Here is an 18723-nt window from a genome sequence, read left to right on the forward strand (position 1 = left end):
TGAATTTGTAACAGGTTGTACCAGCTCTCGACAGAGCGGCTTGGCGAGTGATCAGAATCTCTATCGAGACGCAGAACGATAGCTGCAGTGGTCGAATAGCTCACCGTCATGTCTGCATGCTGAAAGGAGCGTAACATTGTCACAAAGGATTAGCAAATATGTTCGTGAGGAAATTATCGTCGGGGAATGTCACCAAGGTGTCTAGGATTGACCATGAGTACACCATAGCTGTGAGTGTAACCAAACATATTGATATTTTTGTCGTAGCTTATTGTCCTCGCTGGTGCTTTTTCCAATCATCTTACCACTTCCTTTAGCTAAAGCAGCAGCATTATAAAGACGATAAAATGTCCCTGTATCGACGTGGTCTTGGTGTATGTGCATTATGTTAGTTGGCTAAAGGTTACTGCTAGCTGCTTTAGGTTTGTGAGTTGGTTAAAGGTACTGATTATGGTTAGATAGTTGGTTAAATGTTACTACTTTAGGTTAGTTAGTTGGCTAAAGGTACTGCCTTAGGTTAGTTAGATGGCTAAAACAGCTTCTTGAAAGACTCTGGCTAAAGGTACTGCTTTAAGTTGTACATGTAGCTGGTTGGCTGATGTACTGCTTCAGATTAGTTCGTTGGGTAAATATTACTGTTTCAGATTATTCAGTGGGCTGAAGGTTACTGCTTTATTTAGGTTTGTTAGTTGGCTAAAGGTACTGCTCTAGGTTTCGTTAGTTAGCTGGCTGAAAGTACTGTTTTAGGTTAGCTAGTTTGGTATGCTGCTTTAGGTTAGTTTGTATGCCAACGGTTTATGCTTTAGGTTATCAGCGTTAGTTGGCTAAAGGTTCCTGCATTTTGTTAGTTTGGTTACTAAAGATTCCTGCTTATGGTTCGATTTTGAGGTCCTTCTGCTTTGCTTCAACAGTTAGCTCTTCGTTTAAGTGATAAGGCAATAACGGTAGGGATTTTTCATTCAGTCTTGACGTGGTTTATGTACACGCATCCATAAGACTGTCTTAGTTCTATCTGGACATATTTGTTTGTTGCAGTTGAGACACGTATTGAATAATGATGACTTACTCCAACAGAATTTCTTTGCTTTTGTCCGCTGTTTACTCCCTTGTGACACACTAGATTATATAAACAATCAATAGAGATAGTAACCGTCGTATCGGATTAGAAATGACAAGAAGTATTCATCAAGGCATGAGGATTCCTCGTGGAAGATCAGCCAAACGTACGCTACCTGTCATAAATAGTTTGTATTGCATTTAACTCAAAGAGAAGTTTGTCATTAAAAAAACAACGATGTCATAGTTTGATTTTAATCATTTTGATCGAATTGTAAGCAAATCGCACCGGAAAAAAATTATATGCATTTAAAAAATGGTATATATATATATGAAGAAGAAAAACGTTCAGTCGAAATTGCCTTTACTCGAAATCTAAGATAATTTGATGGCCATTTCGACCAGTCGATATGATCTCTTCAGTTGTCAATTTGCAAATATTTCCGTAGAAGTGGACCACGTGGCAAAACTCGCACGATGCACTCATCTTAATTTAGAAACAGTCATAATGCGCATTTATAGCTCTTGGTGATTTAACACCATCAGCAGCAATTCACGCGTCACATAAACACGTATTTATCACTTGCAGCTCTTAGTGCTATCATTCGTTAAAGGCATACGCCATTATTTGACATTTGTAATTGAATTTGAAAATATTCAAATTGCGTTTGTACGTATACTGAAAATAAATTCAATTATGTCATTGTGTAAATAGATGTAAAATACTATTAACACTAAGTTTCACCAAATTAGGCATGATGATAACTTCTCTACGGAATTGTGTGTAAATGATTTTTATTTTCCTGAATAACCAGCTGATACGATCAGTGTACCCCTTTAATAAGGATGGTACACGATCGAGGATCATTACCATTATTAGAATTACCATGTTTTCCTGTAAAAAAAGAGTTCATGCAGTCTGCAATGACTTTAGCGATAGAAAACGTTTTACCATATATAGGCCTACGCTACATATTGTAACGGCGAATCTCGCGTAGACTACATTCCCCCAAACCCACATGCAGCTAGCTTTTGAGAAAATTCACGAAAGAAAACCATCTACATGCACCCATGGTGCCTGTGTAGCAGGTTTCAGCGGGGAAAATATTTGGGACCTGTACGTATCGCTAGATAGATAAACAAAAACCAATGACGGAGTGTTTCCGGAAATTCTCTGCAGGGGACAGTATTTTCTGTTACACCAGCGGTCAGCAGTTCCCGCCAACCCTCATTTAACGATATTCTTGGAATTCCTATCACATTTCTCCCAAATGAACCGAATCAAAATTTGGCTGACATTGCCGAGAAGGCAATTTGTGAACCCGAGGCCCGAACTCTCAGGAAGCATCCTTCATTGGTTTCAGACTTGATTGGCTATACCCGGCAGACGACGGCATGCAAAGTGAAAAATTAAAGGCGCACTGTACCAACGGTCGTCAATGTGTGCTGACATCTCGTGTAATATTAAATTTTGTGCCTTTCATTTTCAAATAGGAAGCTCGCCATTTTGCCGGCAAGCAGTTGTCATTGTGTCGTTCACATCCAGTCAAAACAAGTTTTCATCGTTGCCAGCAAATCGAGCTACGATGATGCTTTTGTCTTCCATCCAAAGAAGCTCGGCTCCCACAAGCCGTACATGTATGTCTTTAAGTCATCATATTGCTAGCAATGAAGCTGTGATACGCATGCCACAATCATTCATAAGAAACATGCCATCATTGCCAGCGGTCGAGTGGTGTGATCTTGTGCCATTCGTCCCATTCAACCAAAAAAACTTACCATCATTGCCAGCGGTGGAGTTGTGATCTTGTACCTTTCACATTGAACCAAAAGATACTCACTGTGGTTGCCAGCGGTCGAGTTGTAACTTTTGCATTCAACCAAAAGAAACTTGCTATGATTGCCAGTAATCGAGCTGTGATCTTTGTCTCTTTTACATTCAGACGTCGTGTGTCCTTCACGTTCAATCAAGCCTGGCTGTCAACAGCTGTCGTTGCCAGCTTCTTTTCGTGCATTCAATCGTTGCCAGCAATCGAACTGCCATCCTTTTATCTTTCACATGCTAACACATGAAGCCTGCCTTTGTTGCTAGCGGTCGAATTGTGATCTTGTGTCATTTGCATTCAACCAAAAGATGCTTACCATCATTGCTAGCGATCGAGTTGTGATCTCCTGCCTTTTGCATTAAACCAAAATATCGTTGCCAGCAGAAAGGCAGTGATCGTTGCCAACAATCTACCTTTAAAGCTACCGGCGTATATCCTCTGCCGCTGAATTGGCCTAGGCTTGATAAAAAGCTACCTATTACCGCAGCCTAATGACATGGTAGGTTTTTGAGTTGGAGTCAGGAGGGGAGGTTATAGTACCACATAATCATATGTTTTCCATTGGGACAACATTTCCGTACCAGGAGTGATATGAAGACGTCTCATGACTTTCAAGAAGAGGGATGCAGCCGGATGGTTGGTTCTTGAGTGTTCCTTGCATGTTGGAACCACCAGACCCCGAGAATGCGGCGGAGGCGGTAGCTGTCAAAAGTATCAAGTCTTCTTCTTTTGTCTGAGTTGTAGCTAAGTTGTTGTCCTTTCTAAAACGCCAGCTATGCGAGATCGGCATCGTCATCGGAAATGAACCCACCCCAAGCATCGAAAGGGTAACGCTCCCAGTATTGTTATTTTGTTAACTCTGCAGAACTGACTCCGAGGTTGTCTTGGTAACGCAAACGCACACAGTAAGACAGCTTCTTCCGATACTGGCACAGCGATTCTATAGAATTTATAGACGGTTGCTTGGGCTATATTCGTTTGATGATAGCTTAGGGCTCTGCTTGTTGACGGAACCAGCGCTGATTTTGCTAAGCTTCCTGTGGGGATTGATCAATGAGCCAACAGTGAATGCCTTGGCAAATCCCGCAATGGCCACCCCAGAGGACTGGCTGCACCCGGCAAAGTGCAAAGATGAAGCCTCCACGCACGTTGGTCGTATGGTTTCCGAGGATGTAGAAGCAATCTGATATTTATGTGATGTCAGGAAAACTGTTGTATAACTGTTGCTGTCTGACGAGGTAATGCAGTGACGTTTCATTCATACCCCCAGGAAGAATCATTGCCCTCCCCCCGTGAAATCGAGAACGTACAGTTTCAGATCTTCGGAGAGGCGGATATTTGCATTTTGGGTTTATTCAAATTTAAAAACTATTCGATACAACACCACACTATTGCTGGAGACGCCTTACACGACAATGGACACTCAGTGCAGCAAGACGTCTTCAGCAATCCCGGAAAAATACTATACCCTTGGTTGTGTCGTTGACGTACACATTAGTATATCAATATATTTCAAGAGACAGCAAGGATCTGATACATTTTTTGCTGATGAAAACAAAAATGCACCTCTCAGTTTAAATAGGTCACTTAACTGCTTCAACCAGGAATTATGCATGACGTTGCAAAGCCATATGGACGTGCACATGGGAACGTCCTCAGCTGCAACTTGATAGTCCTCTAAACCTACCACGTTTATAACTGAATACAGCCTCATACATGTATATCTATATTTCATTAAGTTTGAATTTACAATTCAATGCATATTTAACAGAACTTTCACGGGAGAATAGAGTCATCACGAAAGAAGATGATTCATTGGCAATTTTGTCAAGTGTTGTCGCGGTAGTTATAGGGAATTTGATTGGGCTAAATGGTCTCGTGCAAAATCATGATATCTTTCCGATTCCCCTTATTCCTCCATTTGCGCTGAGTACTATTTCAATGGGTTGACGTACTCCTCATTAGATACTTCAGCAGCGTCCCAGTGGACGCCCATAAGATTATTAGATTTACCTTAGCATTAATAAGCGCAAATCCAATTGATATTGTAAATGAGATTACAAATATTGTATAGCCAGTAATGCGAAACTGGTCATTTTATTTGAACCTGACCTGCATACGCCAGTTCTTGGTGAGTATCCACTATTTACTCACCGGAAAAAAACGGCTAATCGGAAAGAAAATACTCCAAAATATCGGCGGGGTGCATGTTTAAAGCTTTAAATGTTTGATTATGGACATTTTTCAACCGACTGTGTAGTGTTGATTTCGATAATGACGCAAATTAAGGTTACCGAGCATTGCGGCGAAGTGGTTCACTATACATGAATATAGTCATCCTGGCACCTATGGTTTTCAATGTACTCCGCCTCTCGATATTTCAAATTGACGAAGGAGTAAAAAAGGCTGATCTCAGGATGACATATAATATGTCTGAGATGATCACTATCATATCAACATAATATTCACGTTAGAAATTCCTTGGTAATGGTATAAGACTGACAGAACAAGGCATTGGAAAATAGAATAAACGGCTTCGAAATTATTGTCATCGGAGAGATGTATAAAATGTTGAAAGATGTATATAAACTGTACATAATTCTTATAAATTTTGGTAGTCGTCACATGGTGAACTATAATATGAACTGAAAGAGGGTATCAAATTTCTCAAACTCTCATACCCTAATCGCCATGATAAATATAAGAATAAAAAACATAAGCATTTCTCTTTGTTCTCAAATGTATATACATGTACATGTACATCGAAAGCTGTGTTTCTATGATATACTTTTATTGTGTTTAAATCAAAGGATTGACCCATCGATCAGAAACCAAAAACAATGATCTTGGTCGTAAACTTCAACCCACTCATTCTATCGATCTTATTTTTTCATCAGCCGCTCGGGCCTTTATCCATATGACGTCAGCTGCATGGCCCATTTGCATCCCAACGTTGGTAAATTTACTTTGCAACAGGTGCGACAGTTCACTAGGCATATGTGGAAATATGTGCACTAGCACAGCACAGGCCTTGGCAAAACTGCATCATATGCAGGGGCTGGACAGCGACTGCTGACATTTTCCCATAGGTGATACGGTGGCATATTTTATGGTTCAGCTGGGGAGCTATAAGGGAAGGTTCCAGAGATATTTCGCTGGCAACGAATTTTATGGATTTTATCCCGGGAATTTTATTGACCATAACTGAGGCATAGTAAGGTAGGTTATATTGTTTTCATCAACGAGAATTTGTGTTGACTTTCTTTGGCATAAATATTCACGTGCAAAAATAACTGCGTCGACATTGAGTAAGAGCACGTCATCACTCATGCAGATGTACTAAATCTGGACCAGAATATATTGGAGGTTTTGCGCTATCATACCACAGGCACTTGTAAATAAGACCACACCCCACTGACAACACACGTATTATTTTACGTGTGTTGTCAGTGGGGTGTGCTCTTCTTTACAAGTGCCTGTGATCATGGACCCGCTTCGATGACTGCAACCAAGACCTGTTGCAGAGGCGTAGCTAGCTCTTTGGTCTTTCTGGGCAATATTACACTTTTAAGAACAAATTCAGCCGAATTAGCTCCTCTCCCACTAATTTCCGATGTTTTCCAAACGTTTCCAATGTTATTTGTTGTATTTTCTGTAGTGTCACAATTCCTTGGGGTGAACCAACATGAGAAAGGTATCATTCCGTTGTGAAAGAGTGGTAACACCCCACTGGGACGAAGAATTCATATTTGGTAGTCCTAACAGTATAAAAATAATTGATCAACTGTGATACTATATCAAAGGAGACGAATTGCTCATGCCCTACATGTCCCTTTAACAGATTGGTGATCCACGCAATGATCTACTTGTCCCTTTAACATATAGGTCGCCTATACCTTTAACAGATTGATGGTCCATATGCAAAATTCGCAAAATTAATATCCTCATGCGCAGTGACACGTATACATGCTATATATGCCTGTGTATCGTCTCAATATTCAAAGCATGTGTAGAGAGGCAGTCGACGTACATGCACACCTGCTGCCGTTGATGAGAATTAAGGTTTTTGCATTTTTCGCATCACCATCCCTGATCTAAAATTCTAATGAGGGCAGAAAAAAGAGAAATAAATGATTGCAAAATTCTCTGACGTGCATGCTGCAACCGTCAAACGACTTCTTCAGTTTTCTGAAGTTACTGTCTTAATTGGGGTTCATTTTTACAGTATAAATTGATGAAACGTACCGGTGGCCTACTTGCTAGTGACACCAACTCATCTCTGATCAAAGCTCAGACCAGATCATTTATTTTCTAATTTGAACGAAAGATCCTGGAAGCTTTGTAGCTTGGAACCTTGATCTATGATCAGAGCCTGGATCAGTTAAGTCCTTGTCGTGTAATCTCTTGATAACTGCTCAAAGTAAAGTGGATTGGCGAGAGTTAAGGCACGTCTTGAACTGAGGAAATAAGTCTCATCGATCCCTACTATAGGTACATTCAATTGACGTCATTTCATATGCGTAATATGAAAATCTGGCTTCCACTCCGGAAGCTTTACTAGCGTTTGAAAATATCGAGCTAACCTTACTTTCGCAAAATCTGCCATGTAAAGAGCGGAATTGTAGACTCCACGGAAAATGAAGAGTTATGACGGAAGCTCTTTGAAATAACATTTTTGCATCGGTTTTACATTAGTATTGTGGGGAAAAAGTGGATGTCGAATGGAAATCTAAGGCTGGGCTAAGTTTATTTCAATGTCATCCGTCTTGTAAGATGAATAGTCCAAGGTGAAAAATGCAGTGATGTTGTTGTTTGGATCAATAAGCATGGCTACCCAGGTTATCAGACTGAGCTATTCAGTTGAACATCGTATTATAGTTGCTTTGACAAGGTCAGACGGAGGGCAGACGTCAATTCCTTAGTATGGGCAGCCATACACACCCCAGAGATGGTATACCACTGTAGCCATCTCCAAAACTGCCGCGCAGCTCTTGCGCAAGTCATTATCAGAGATCGGCATTGTGCGATACTACATGCGGCGTGCATGAGGGTGTATAATCCTCCTGGTGAGGTAACTCTCACGCCTTTATATGAAAAGGTTAGCTCAAAACTATTTTATTTCTAAGAGTGTAACCCTGACTCACGGCGCACTGACAACCCACACAAACACTCTGTTGGCCAACCGCCCACATCCAGAAATGCAGGCTCTCGATCACCAGTGATGCCCAAGGGATTAGGCTATCAAAACTAAATGGAACTATATATGTGTACATGTAAATGTCATTCTGACATCCCATTGTATTTGACCAGCACCACGGGACGGATACGAGTCATCTGCCACTAATAATTGCTCATCAGATAGAGAGATAGAGGCTAATTTTTGAACAGTCATCGGTTTGTTGCTGCCATGCAGTTGTCAGTTTCGTGGAAACGGAGCGTATGGTCATCGCACTCAACATCAGTCTGACGTTCTTGATAAGTGCATGGCGTCTTCCCCCACAAGTACCATTGTTTTGAATGGTGCAACAAAACTGGCATTTGCAGCGAAAAATATTAATACAACAGCCCTATACTGTGAGAGGTCTCCTGCCACTTCCACCCGGGCACGTTCGTTTAAAAATTTGAGAATTAAATTTGAATTTGAACAAATGAAAAATGTTTTACCCAAAAAATAAAGCCGATTGGGATGGATTGCTATACAAAATTATGTATGCCAAGTTTCAGTGAATTCGCATGCATGATTACTGCACTAAGGCAGTGTTCATTTCCACAAAATTACAATAAACACGTAGCAGCAAGCGATTGTACACAGCTGTTGAAGTAATAAGATTTGGTTCGCGGATAGGGCGTGAGCAACAGTATGCATTTCATCTACCCCGCTACCACTTAATCGGGACATCACAGGTGCCATCTTGAGGCTGATTTGCATTAAAGTGTACCAAGACTGGTACTCGGCGTATTTGGAGTCCTATCTCCATTTGTAGTATCCACAGCATTGATATTTGTGCACATCATCCATGCGGAATGTGATAAAATGGGATGTGTGAAATGCAAATGATCTGTTCTACTTCGCCTAATCAATTACCTGGTAATACCACTGTGAATAATTAAAGGTATCAGTTTACCTTTTAACAATACATGTACTTCCTTACCTGGAGAGGAAATGACGGTGTATGATATAGAAACAGGAGACTTGTTCATTTTGAGAGGCATCTCTCCACACAACTTCGAAAGTTTGTTTTTTATTGATTTGAACGGCAAAACCAAAAATGATTTTTAGGGTACAGGGTTGTCAGTGCAGAAATTTTGTAAAAAATCTCCAAGGAAGCCTCTGTATTTTTGGAGGGAGGGGAGGGGGGTACCTGGGCACTCGCCATATTTTATTTTTGGGTATTTCTTATTCATCCTTGACACACGAGAAGATGGACAACAAAATGATAACCTGAAGATTTCGACCATATTGGTCGAGAAATAAACCGTACAGAGTTGAAAATGTCTAAATCCAATGCACTACTCAATGTACACAAGTACACACATTGTTTTTTGAATTACTAAAATTAAAAAAAATCCTGTTTGGTTTGAACCCTGGATCAATAAAAGACAAACTACAAAGGATCCGACCAGTAGTTCGTGCTCCAGAGCCCTAAACAATGACAATGCGGACATAACATTTACGAGTAGGCGAGGTTGAGCTGTGCTAACCTCTCTTTGGCTCCTCGCCATCCTTTTCCCAATGAATCAGAGCGGGCTGTGTTTGATTTGTAGCCGTATTATTCCAGTAAATAGATGTTGGTGATACAGACAGACTCAGGCTGTCGTACTGGTGATTATTGCACATGCTTGATGAGTTAGCCGGATGTGCGTTGATGAAAAAGCCACCACGGCACTGGTGTGGCTTTCTGAGGCGTAAACTACCCCACAAACATCCGGTGCTGCTCTCGTCAATCGTCAAAAGAGAGCGGGTCATTTGAACGCAAATACCCCTGGCCCTGGGTAGTGTTTTCGCAGCAACGTCAACGACCATTGACAGCGGAAAACGGCCTTTTGCATTCAGGTCTCCAGACACGATGACATATGTTCATACTCAGTAAGAGTATCGATTTGACTTAAATATCTGTTATGCTTAGTCAGGAACAGGCAAACATGGCAGGTCGATTGGTGTCGTCTGCCCACCAGTTTTGGAACGGTGTACATGTGCTTCGACATGAGCATCAACATGTATTTGTACCGCGTCCTACCACGTTCTGTTGAAGACGCCTAGCTGACGACGAATTTGTTTCGCCTGAGGTTAGTGGTCTATAGATAGTCTCGATTTCAAACGCAATAAACGGCTACGACTTAGTGATCCATTGGTCATACCTTTCGTGGTTGCATCCAGTTTATTTTAACCATGATCGTTCTGATGGACTCGTAATAAATGTGGATTCGGCTCATGTTACCAAGGCCATGTCTGATTACAAATGCTCATTGCTACATTCGACCCGACATGTCAATATCCTCTTTGCAGAATCCAGTTACGATCAGTTACATCGCGCTCGGCAAACACGCCATGCTATAGATCTTGTTTACACAGTCACTGAATGGACAACTGCCGTAATGGGCTATATGAAAACTGCCAACTTTTGCTAACCATCAAAATGAACTACATGTATATACAAAATGAGGAAATTGGCGAATAAACTGATGGATATACGATGTATATCCTATTATTGTAAAGAAATATCGAGCACATGAACAGCATGCAGTGTTAGCTTGAGCGCCGGGGTTGCAGTTGATGTGAATACTAACTCAAAGCTGATGGTATTTTGCCATTCTCCCAAACTCGATGGCGCTCAATTCGAGATGATGATGAAACATATTTCATCTGCATCATTTCTGGCTAATGTAATGTAAACAGGCCAATGTTCTAATCACAGAATTACCGAGTTATTTTTTGATACCAGACGTCCGTCAGGCCCAGATGTTTGGCTTTATCAACAATTCTTCGAAGTAAGGTCTGCAGAATCTTAAAAATCATGGTTTTTGAGCTTTTGTAAACCTTTTATTATGCAAAAAAGCTCTTAGCAGCGAATCAGTACAGCGGCGGAGACGAGGATGACATGCAATGCCAAAGAGCACTTAATATGAAAGCAATCTGGCAAGGAAGCTCGGCTTGACTAGAAATGTCAACTGGGACTGGTACTTGACATTTTCTGTCAATCTGCACTCTACTATCGGCTAGAAGAAGGCAACTTCGTTTAATATTTATTGTTGATGTTATGCACTGCCTGGTGTCAATTCCATTCCGAGAATATTGCTGCTGTTTGCTTTTTTGAAATTTTGAAATTTTGAAACGAAAAAGGCACACAAAATCCAATGATTACGTTGATGAGCTAGTTAAGCACATTCAGATTCAATGGCAGCCAATTCGAATTCAAGCAGCGGAGGAATGACCGCCACTCACACAAATATTACTGCGCCGGGGTATGTGATTTCAAAAGCATCTCCTGCTGATTGATTCGGTATAATAGCTCCCGCGGTTTAGCTGGTTTGAGTGCTACTGGTGATAGATCTGATTGCGCATGCACAAGGAAAAACCCTCGAAGGCTGTATTATCGTTTCGGGTTAGTGATAGATTGCAAAATATTGCCTGTCATCTGCAGAATACCTCTTCCCATTTTCATGCAGATTGTGGTACCCGACATCAATCATTAAGAAATAGTGATTTAATCGACATTCATTCATTCTAAGGAAATGAGATGAAACCAACCAACACGACGGTGTTTTTTATCATCGTTCATTATGGTAGGTTTTATGGTTATTCAGTTAGAGTTTTCCTAGCGAATAAGAATCACCTTAATTCTTGTGGTCTGCACTAGCAAACATCTCCAAACAAATTTGACCCCCTTTAATTAGCTCGTAACCATTCTTGCATCTTTATGTATTGCAGGCAATCGTAAAGATGGCGGATAAAGGAAAACTTATAGAAGAACTAAGGAAGCGACTGGAGGATGTACCACCATTAGAAGGGGAGCCGGACTTCGTTAGATCTGATGAGACGTAAGTGGTTGGTAGTTTACATCATCCGGTAGTCTCAAATGTATCTAAGTATGGATATTTGTCGCTCAAGGAAGATTTGCTGATTTTAAAGTCAATATTTCACTCATTGGATTGACCGGGGCAGGAGTGACAAAGAACAACATTTGTCGCCAAAGTATTTTGTGTCTCTCCTTTATAAAAATTAAAGTGAAATTTGGGGTTTATAGTCTTAGCTATGATAGAGGTTATCATCCGACCTCACGCACTTTACACCCAGTGAAATCTTCCAGTAAAATCAGATGAGCTGCTTTATCAGTGCTACGACCTGAGCCTTTCCTACCTATCTGTACACATTGACGGATTAAGGCAAAGAGATCTGCCAAGAGTCTCACGTCGAACCTGTGGGACCTGATTACCTGATTACTAGACGAGAGCAAGCCACAAGCCTTCATGCTCTCAGTGATAGCTGTAACAGATATAGGAGCCATTATAAAGGTCACTGACCATAACCCAACCATATTGACCCGCCCATTGGAGGAAATTTGTTCCATGTCACTTACGCCTAGAAGATTAGCCAGTTTTCGCTAGTGAGATTCAGACAAGACGTCAGCGGTGATCCTTAACCATGTTCCGGTGTAACATCTCAGTGTCTTCCGGTAGCATCTGCAATAAGTGATGTTACAGTGATCTGTATCACACAGTTCATTGCCCTGAGGCTGGGTTGACATAAAGTTAACGCTGTTACTTGTAACGTGTCATATTAAGAAGGAACAAGTCATTTCCAAGAGCGGGTAGCTACCTAAGATTCACGATGTCACTGTTCACCATGTAAACAGCGAACCATGACAAGTGACAACGTGAATCCAATGTTACCCCAGAATAAAGGGGCTTTTATGTCAGGGTAAACAATGGCTTAATGGTTCGCCTCATCACCTTCAGGTTTGCCAGATTCATATCAAGCATACATAATACTGCAACTTGTGGACATATGGGGTTATCTAGCATTTTTTATGGGACTATACTGAAAGAGATAGCGTTTGTGATGAGCTGTTCGTGGCAACATGCTATTCTTTACCTCAAATTGTTTCCATTACCAGGTTTTCCTTGACGTATTCCGATCCATTATCCAATAAAATGCACCCTATATTGTTGCCACGGTATCATCAATATTGCAAGCTCTCATTGCATGCGAACATCGTGGATGACATAACTGGTTACACCTTTACTCTATCACCCGTCGTTTTCATGCATTTGTAACGACATATATGACAATAGGGTTCAACTATTAGTGAACTGAGCAGAATCATCCCATCACCAAAATCATTAAACTTGGAAAACCTCTTTGCATAAGTAGAGTCGATCTGGCATCGGTTCACGGTTTTAGAACATTCGATTATATGCACAAAGAGATCTTGCCTGGTCTTTAGAACTTGTCACGACTTTTTCTTTCATCTTGACTTTAGGCTGGTTCGTTTTTTGAAATCCCGAGATTGGAAGTTACCAGAGGCAGAGAAGCTGCTTCGAGCGACTGTGGACTGGAGAAGAGAAAGCAAGCCCCTAACGATGGACTGCAGGTGGTGTCATGAAAAACCAGGATTTCATACAATGGTTTGTAGAAGATATAATTGATCCAAATTAAACACTTCCCAAAAGCAGCGTAATAAAGGACGTCGAATCCCTATAATGAGATGTCAAGCGAGGCTCTGTATCAAAAAGTACGCTGGTAAAATATGGCTGCCAATGTCAACGTATAGTCGTTACCAATAGTGTCTTGGAGTGTCTTGGAGTTTGAAAGACGTCTTGTAGCATTGGCCAATTAGAAACCCTAAGTCCCGCCTTCTTCAGCGCAGCTTGTCTGAACAGAACCAATCACACTAGAGAATTCGGTAGATTCTCGGTCAGCTTTGCCGAGTTGTAGTGCTTTCAAAACCTGCAGAACACACTGGCCAAATTTTCCCCAGAATACGTTGAGTATGGTTATTGTTAAACCAGCCAGAGCCTTTGGGGTCGTGAGTGGCAGACCAACTTTGCTTGAGGGATTTCAAGCATGTTGGGGAACGTCTAAAACAGTCTAAGATTCCACTGTGGTTGCTATGTTTTAAGATATTCGTTTGAGTACCGTCAACAACAAATCAGAGAGAATCGGATCACATTCAAGCTCTTTTCAAGGCATGAGAATTGGGAATGTGTGCCATTGCTCGCTTTGCCTATCCCTAATCGTCAATCTTGTTATTCCAGCGCCAGGTGGGATTCGACGAGTTAGGACGACCAGTGATGTATGCCTCCTTCACACAGGCCTCAACTAGGAAGAACTCGGTGGAGGACTCGATAGCTCATGTCACCTATCTTATAGAGAACGCGAAGAGGACCATGAGAGAGGGAATCCACACATGGGTCTGGGTTATAGACTGCACAGGTAAGAACAGCAACGAGGAGACTCATTTGCCATTGTCAGATTGCTGCGACCTTTGTAAAAACAAAAACAAAACAAATCACAGAATGGCCGATGCCACAAAATATCTGATTGGGAAGGTTGTTGAAGGGTTTGGCATAGCAATTCCTGATACATTTGTGTCATCTAGCGAGTTGTAGCATAATCAGGAATAAGGCCATTGCTAAATAGCAATGCTGTAAAGACCTAAGTGAAGTCCATCACAGCTGAGTCTAGTGTCCCCAATGCACACGACTGTTTCGTATCAGAAATATCAATATTTATAGAAAAGTGAATTGGGTGGAATAAATAACAAATCTATGATAACTGCTCAGTAGACGATCAATACTACTTGGCCTATGAGCCTGTCAGTTGGTGATGGCGCAGATGGCGCGAACCTGTACATTTTTATTGAAATAGGCCTATACACGATTCTTGCATGGACCAAGAAATGCATTGTCGGTGCTTCGTCATATTCATATGGTTTTATGGTGTGTTGACTGACAAATACATGGCATGCGGTGTTCTTCATGTTTATATGAACTGACAGTACATGGTATTCTTATGGACTGGCAATACATGGTATGCATTCTTCATGTTTATAAACACTGACAATACATGGCATTCTTCATTTTTATGGACTGGCAATGCATGGTATGCATTTATGAACTGACAATACATGGCATTCTTCATGTTTCATCTAAGCCTGTAATGAATGATAAATGGAAATAGAATTTATCAGGGTTAAAATATTCGGAGACAAGACTCGTTAAGCCAAATCCAACCAAATCATCATTATCAGAATCTTTTTTCTCCTTCATTCATGACTGGCTGCTATAAATATGACATGTTTCCATCGTTACTTCGTTTCGACATGAACCAAATTACCGCTTATGATTAAATGCAAGGAAAGTAATCACGCCGCCTCATTCATCTTCCAGGCATATCTCTGCCCGTGTGTAACCCCCGTTTAGGCTACGGGGTCACCCAGGTGATGTCCAACTTCTACCCAGAGCGCCTTGGCTTGGTTATCTGTATCAACCATAGCTCAATGTTCCAAGGAGTCTGGAAAGCTATCAAAGTGTTCCTGCACCCAAACACAGTCTCGAAAATGAAATTGATACGCTCCAAGAAAAAGATTATGGAAACTTTCGAAAAATATTTTTCGCATGAGCTCACCAGGTGGATAATTGACGAAATACATATTAACAAACAGCGTCCTCTATCGCAAATTCAGAAAGAATTCTGGAAAGGTCCGAAGGATCCTTTTGCGCATGACCCCCGTGGCTGTCCGTCCTATGTTCAGAATTACATTGACACTTTCCCAATCATGTGTCGTGATAACAAGAATGTGCATAGACCTCATCCAAACGTGATTGACTTTCTCTCGGGTAGGGATATAAAAGCGAGCGATCCTTCGCCCACACTTGCGCATGAGCAAGCCGCTGGTGCTTGTAGTAACCATGACGACGTCGACCTTGACCTCGATGACTCGGACTCTGCCTTTGAAATTGAAATTAGTGACGAGTACCAAGTACCAAAAGGTGCTGCACAGATTCAGTAGCGTTCAGCGCAATAATGTACATAGTGTACAAATAATCGTATATTTTGGGAGATTGAATTAAGGATGAACACATCTCATAAAAGGAAGAATATATATGTTAATCAACACTCGATGACAAAATGCTCCGGCATCAGACATTTGGATAATACGGACACCTCTGTCGCACTTTTGCAACACTTTTTTGGTTTCAACTGACCACATGTAACCCTTTCCGCTCCCAAAATGCTCAGTTTGCTGAGTTATTCCTCATTTACTGCTTCCTCAACGGTGAACAACGCATTACCCGCCATTTCAGTTATGTCACCTGATTTTTGATTGGATATCGTCTGCACGGGGTCATCATCTGCGCGGGAACGGATACGACAGAACCGTGACCATGATGACCAGTGTCGCCTTCCAACAAATGTGATGTGGCCATCGCAAATAAACTGATATTGTTTTGTTTGAAGAAGCAAGGAAGTTTTATAGATAAACAGTACCTCCATGAAGAAGTAACATCGCGCTAGCGGGTCTCTATCGGGACGCTATATAGAGCTTAGATGTATAGGACCAAACTTGAGGCGCTTTGGCCAAACGTTTGTGAGGAATGTGAACATGAATCTCGTTATTGAATCATGAAGTTCGTAACAAAATCACGAACTTCGTAATTACAACAGAAAATGTTTTCAATTTGATTCCGAACTTTGTGCTCATTTCTAGATATAAAGGGTGCTTATATAGCGGAGTTCATGTATTTTTGCTATCTATGAATTTCTGACTGCGTCTAGATTTGAATAATGTGATAAAATCTTCTATAAAGCACGCCAACTTCTGTATTTTTCTCTAATTCGGTTGGAATTTACAACGCGTAAATGAAATGATATGTTTGTAAATTGATATGTATTTATTCGCTTGTCTCTGATGTAAGGGACTTCGTTATTGAGGCACAAAGGACTAACAGGTTTAGTTTTTTCCTCAAGGACGGACAGGGAGGTATGTCGGGACCATGGATTTTCTATTAGATACCAAATCAAACGCCCCCGACTGCACTCATTAAGTCTTTTTTGGCCGCTTAGGGGTAGGGGTGAAAGGTGCCTAATTTTCTTGCCAAAATGATGAGAGAGTATACCAAGTAGTACCGGTGTAGCGTTTTTGAGTGTCTCCCTCATTGTTTTGGAACGCTGAAAGATAGATCGACTCCTTTTCCTCTGTTGCCCCTTATCGAAATGTCATGGTCTCTCTAGCTTTCGATTGTCTGCAAACACTAAAATATGGGGAACAACCAAAACGTTACACCGGTACTAACCAACTACAAGTAAAAGGTTGAACAGTTTGCACGCGTGTTACCTTATTTTACTTGTAGACCTTCATGTTCTGAAATATCACGCTGTGAAAGGTCATTCATTTGTCTTCCAGTCGATGTATGAAAAGAAGGACAAATCGGATTTGAGATCCGTGTGTTGTTTTGATGAAATGCGATTAACGTTGTATGTGTGATGTATAGTCCATCACCATGTATAGAAACAGTTGCAAGCCTTTGAACTGGCTGCAGTAGATTGCTTTAAAAATGAAAAAAGAAATCGTCTGAAAAAAGGTACTTGTAACCGATAGCGGCATGAATATTATCAATGCAATGCCCTGGTAACCGATAGAGGCCTATTAGCCATCGATGCTTGAAAAGTTGTTTTAGATCGATTGAGCGAACTTCGGGGGATATTAGTTGAAGTCGCGGGACCTGTTTTCCGGCGGGAGTCCAAATTGCAGCCGGCGAAAGATGGCAGGCCTAATATTCTATAATCCTTTTAAAGAGGTCAGCGATTAGGCCTATGACTTGCATGCAAGTCATACTGTATTTCACCATGTACGTGATTTTCATGAATAATAGTACATTGTTACCAATCAGCAATATATTTTCAGAAATATGAGCTTAACATTACAACATTTATATTGTTGCGAGATATTTTTGTACATAAGTGGCTTTGGCTCAAGGTGTAACCGTTTATAATGTCCTGGTAGAGTGTTCAAGAGTCAATGGGTTATAAGTGCTTTTAATCTCTGAGGTCAACGTTACAGGATCTTTATCGAACCATACCTTATTCCGTACTAGACAAAGGAGACTATTCCAGAGAGGACAGTTAAGACTGCTACACCGGTATAAGGTAGCATAGATGCGTCTCAAATCACATAATTTGGAATGAGATAATTTGTTTAAAGTCTTTTTGAATTGATAGACCTCAAATGAAACACGATGTCATTTAAATGTTGAGAATAGAAATACATGTATTAACCAGTACTCTAACAGAGTGGTTCCCTCTATTGTCAGATTTGGGTTGACGAGGGGAGCTGCTGTAAAGTACAAGCTTGTTTACTCAAGTCTGTGTTAGAAATATAGTGCCAATCGTAAAGCTGTATGAAGTAGTTCCGGTAAATTTAGCTTCCGGAAATTGAGGAATGATCGCGACATCTGGACCTTACTCTGTCGCTTCTATGTAACCATTACAGTGTACTGTGACCACGATTCGTCAGTATATCAACTCAAAAGAGGGAAATAAAGCTATCTTTGATTTAGAAAAAGACTTGTTAGTTTATTTCAAAATTACCACCAGTCGTCAATTTTCTTGAATTCTTCAATTAAATCTTCTGCATCCAAGTGAGACTTCGCAATGACAGATAAAAACGAAACATTACATTCGTATGATTCCATCAAGTTGGGAATTTGGAAAGTCACCGCGATAGTTCAATCCGGCATGCGCAAGAACTTGAACTCGCGCTGCCGACTTGGGAACTTTTCGTCAGGGACCGGTATCGTCCACCGTAAATGGAGTCCTGAAATCTACCAGTGATGACAC

General features: G+C 41.0%; 1 protein-coding gene across 2 annotated transcripts; it reads left to right on the forward strand.

Moving 5' to 3' along the window:
* The first annotated feature begins 27 nt into the window (after nt 1–27).
* Nucleotides 28–18439, forward strand: LOC135495857 (uncharacterized). Of its 2 annotated transcripts, none has more exons than XM_064784846.1 (5): nt 28–230; nt 11812–11921; nt 13364–13508; nt 14139–14316; nt 15273–18439. In XM_064784846.1, the coding sequence occupies exons 1-5, from the start codon at nt 159–161 to the stop codon at nt 15893–15895; spliced, it is 1128 nt and encodes a 375-aa protein (XP_064640916.1). In that variant the 5' UTR covers nt 28–158; the 3' UTR covers nt 15896–18439. The 2 variants fall into 2 exon arrangements, with proteins under 2 accessions (XP_064640916.1, XP_064640917.1); XM_064784847.1 differs by lacking the exon at nt 28–230 and adding an exon at nt 5880–6101.
* Nucleotides 18440–18723: the final 284 nt, after the last annotated feature.

The sequence above is a fragment of the Lineus longissimus genome, chromosome 11 (assembly GCF_910592395.1).
Source record: "Lineus longissimus chromosome 11, tnLinLong1.2, whole genome shotgun sequence".
In the NCBI taxonomy this organism is placed as follows: domain Eukaryota; kingdom Metazoa; phylum Nemertea; class Pilidiophora; order Heteronemertea; family Lineidae; genus Lineus; species Lineus longissimus.

Coding starts and splice junctions, on each gene's coding strand:
- LOC135495857 (XM_064784846.1), top strand. CDS start 159: ATGTTCGTGAGGAAATTATCGTCGGGGAATGTCACCAAGGTGTCTAGG. Junction 13,509..14,138: donor AACCAGGATTTCATACAATG/GTTTGTAGAAGA, acceptor TTGTTATTCCAG/CGCCAGGTGGGATTCGACGA. Junction 14,317..15,272: donor CTGGGTTATAGACTGCACAG/GTAAGAACAGCA, acceptor TTCATCTTCCAG/GCATATCTCTGCCCGTGTGT.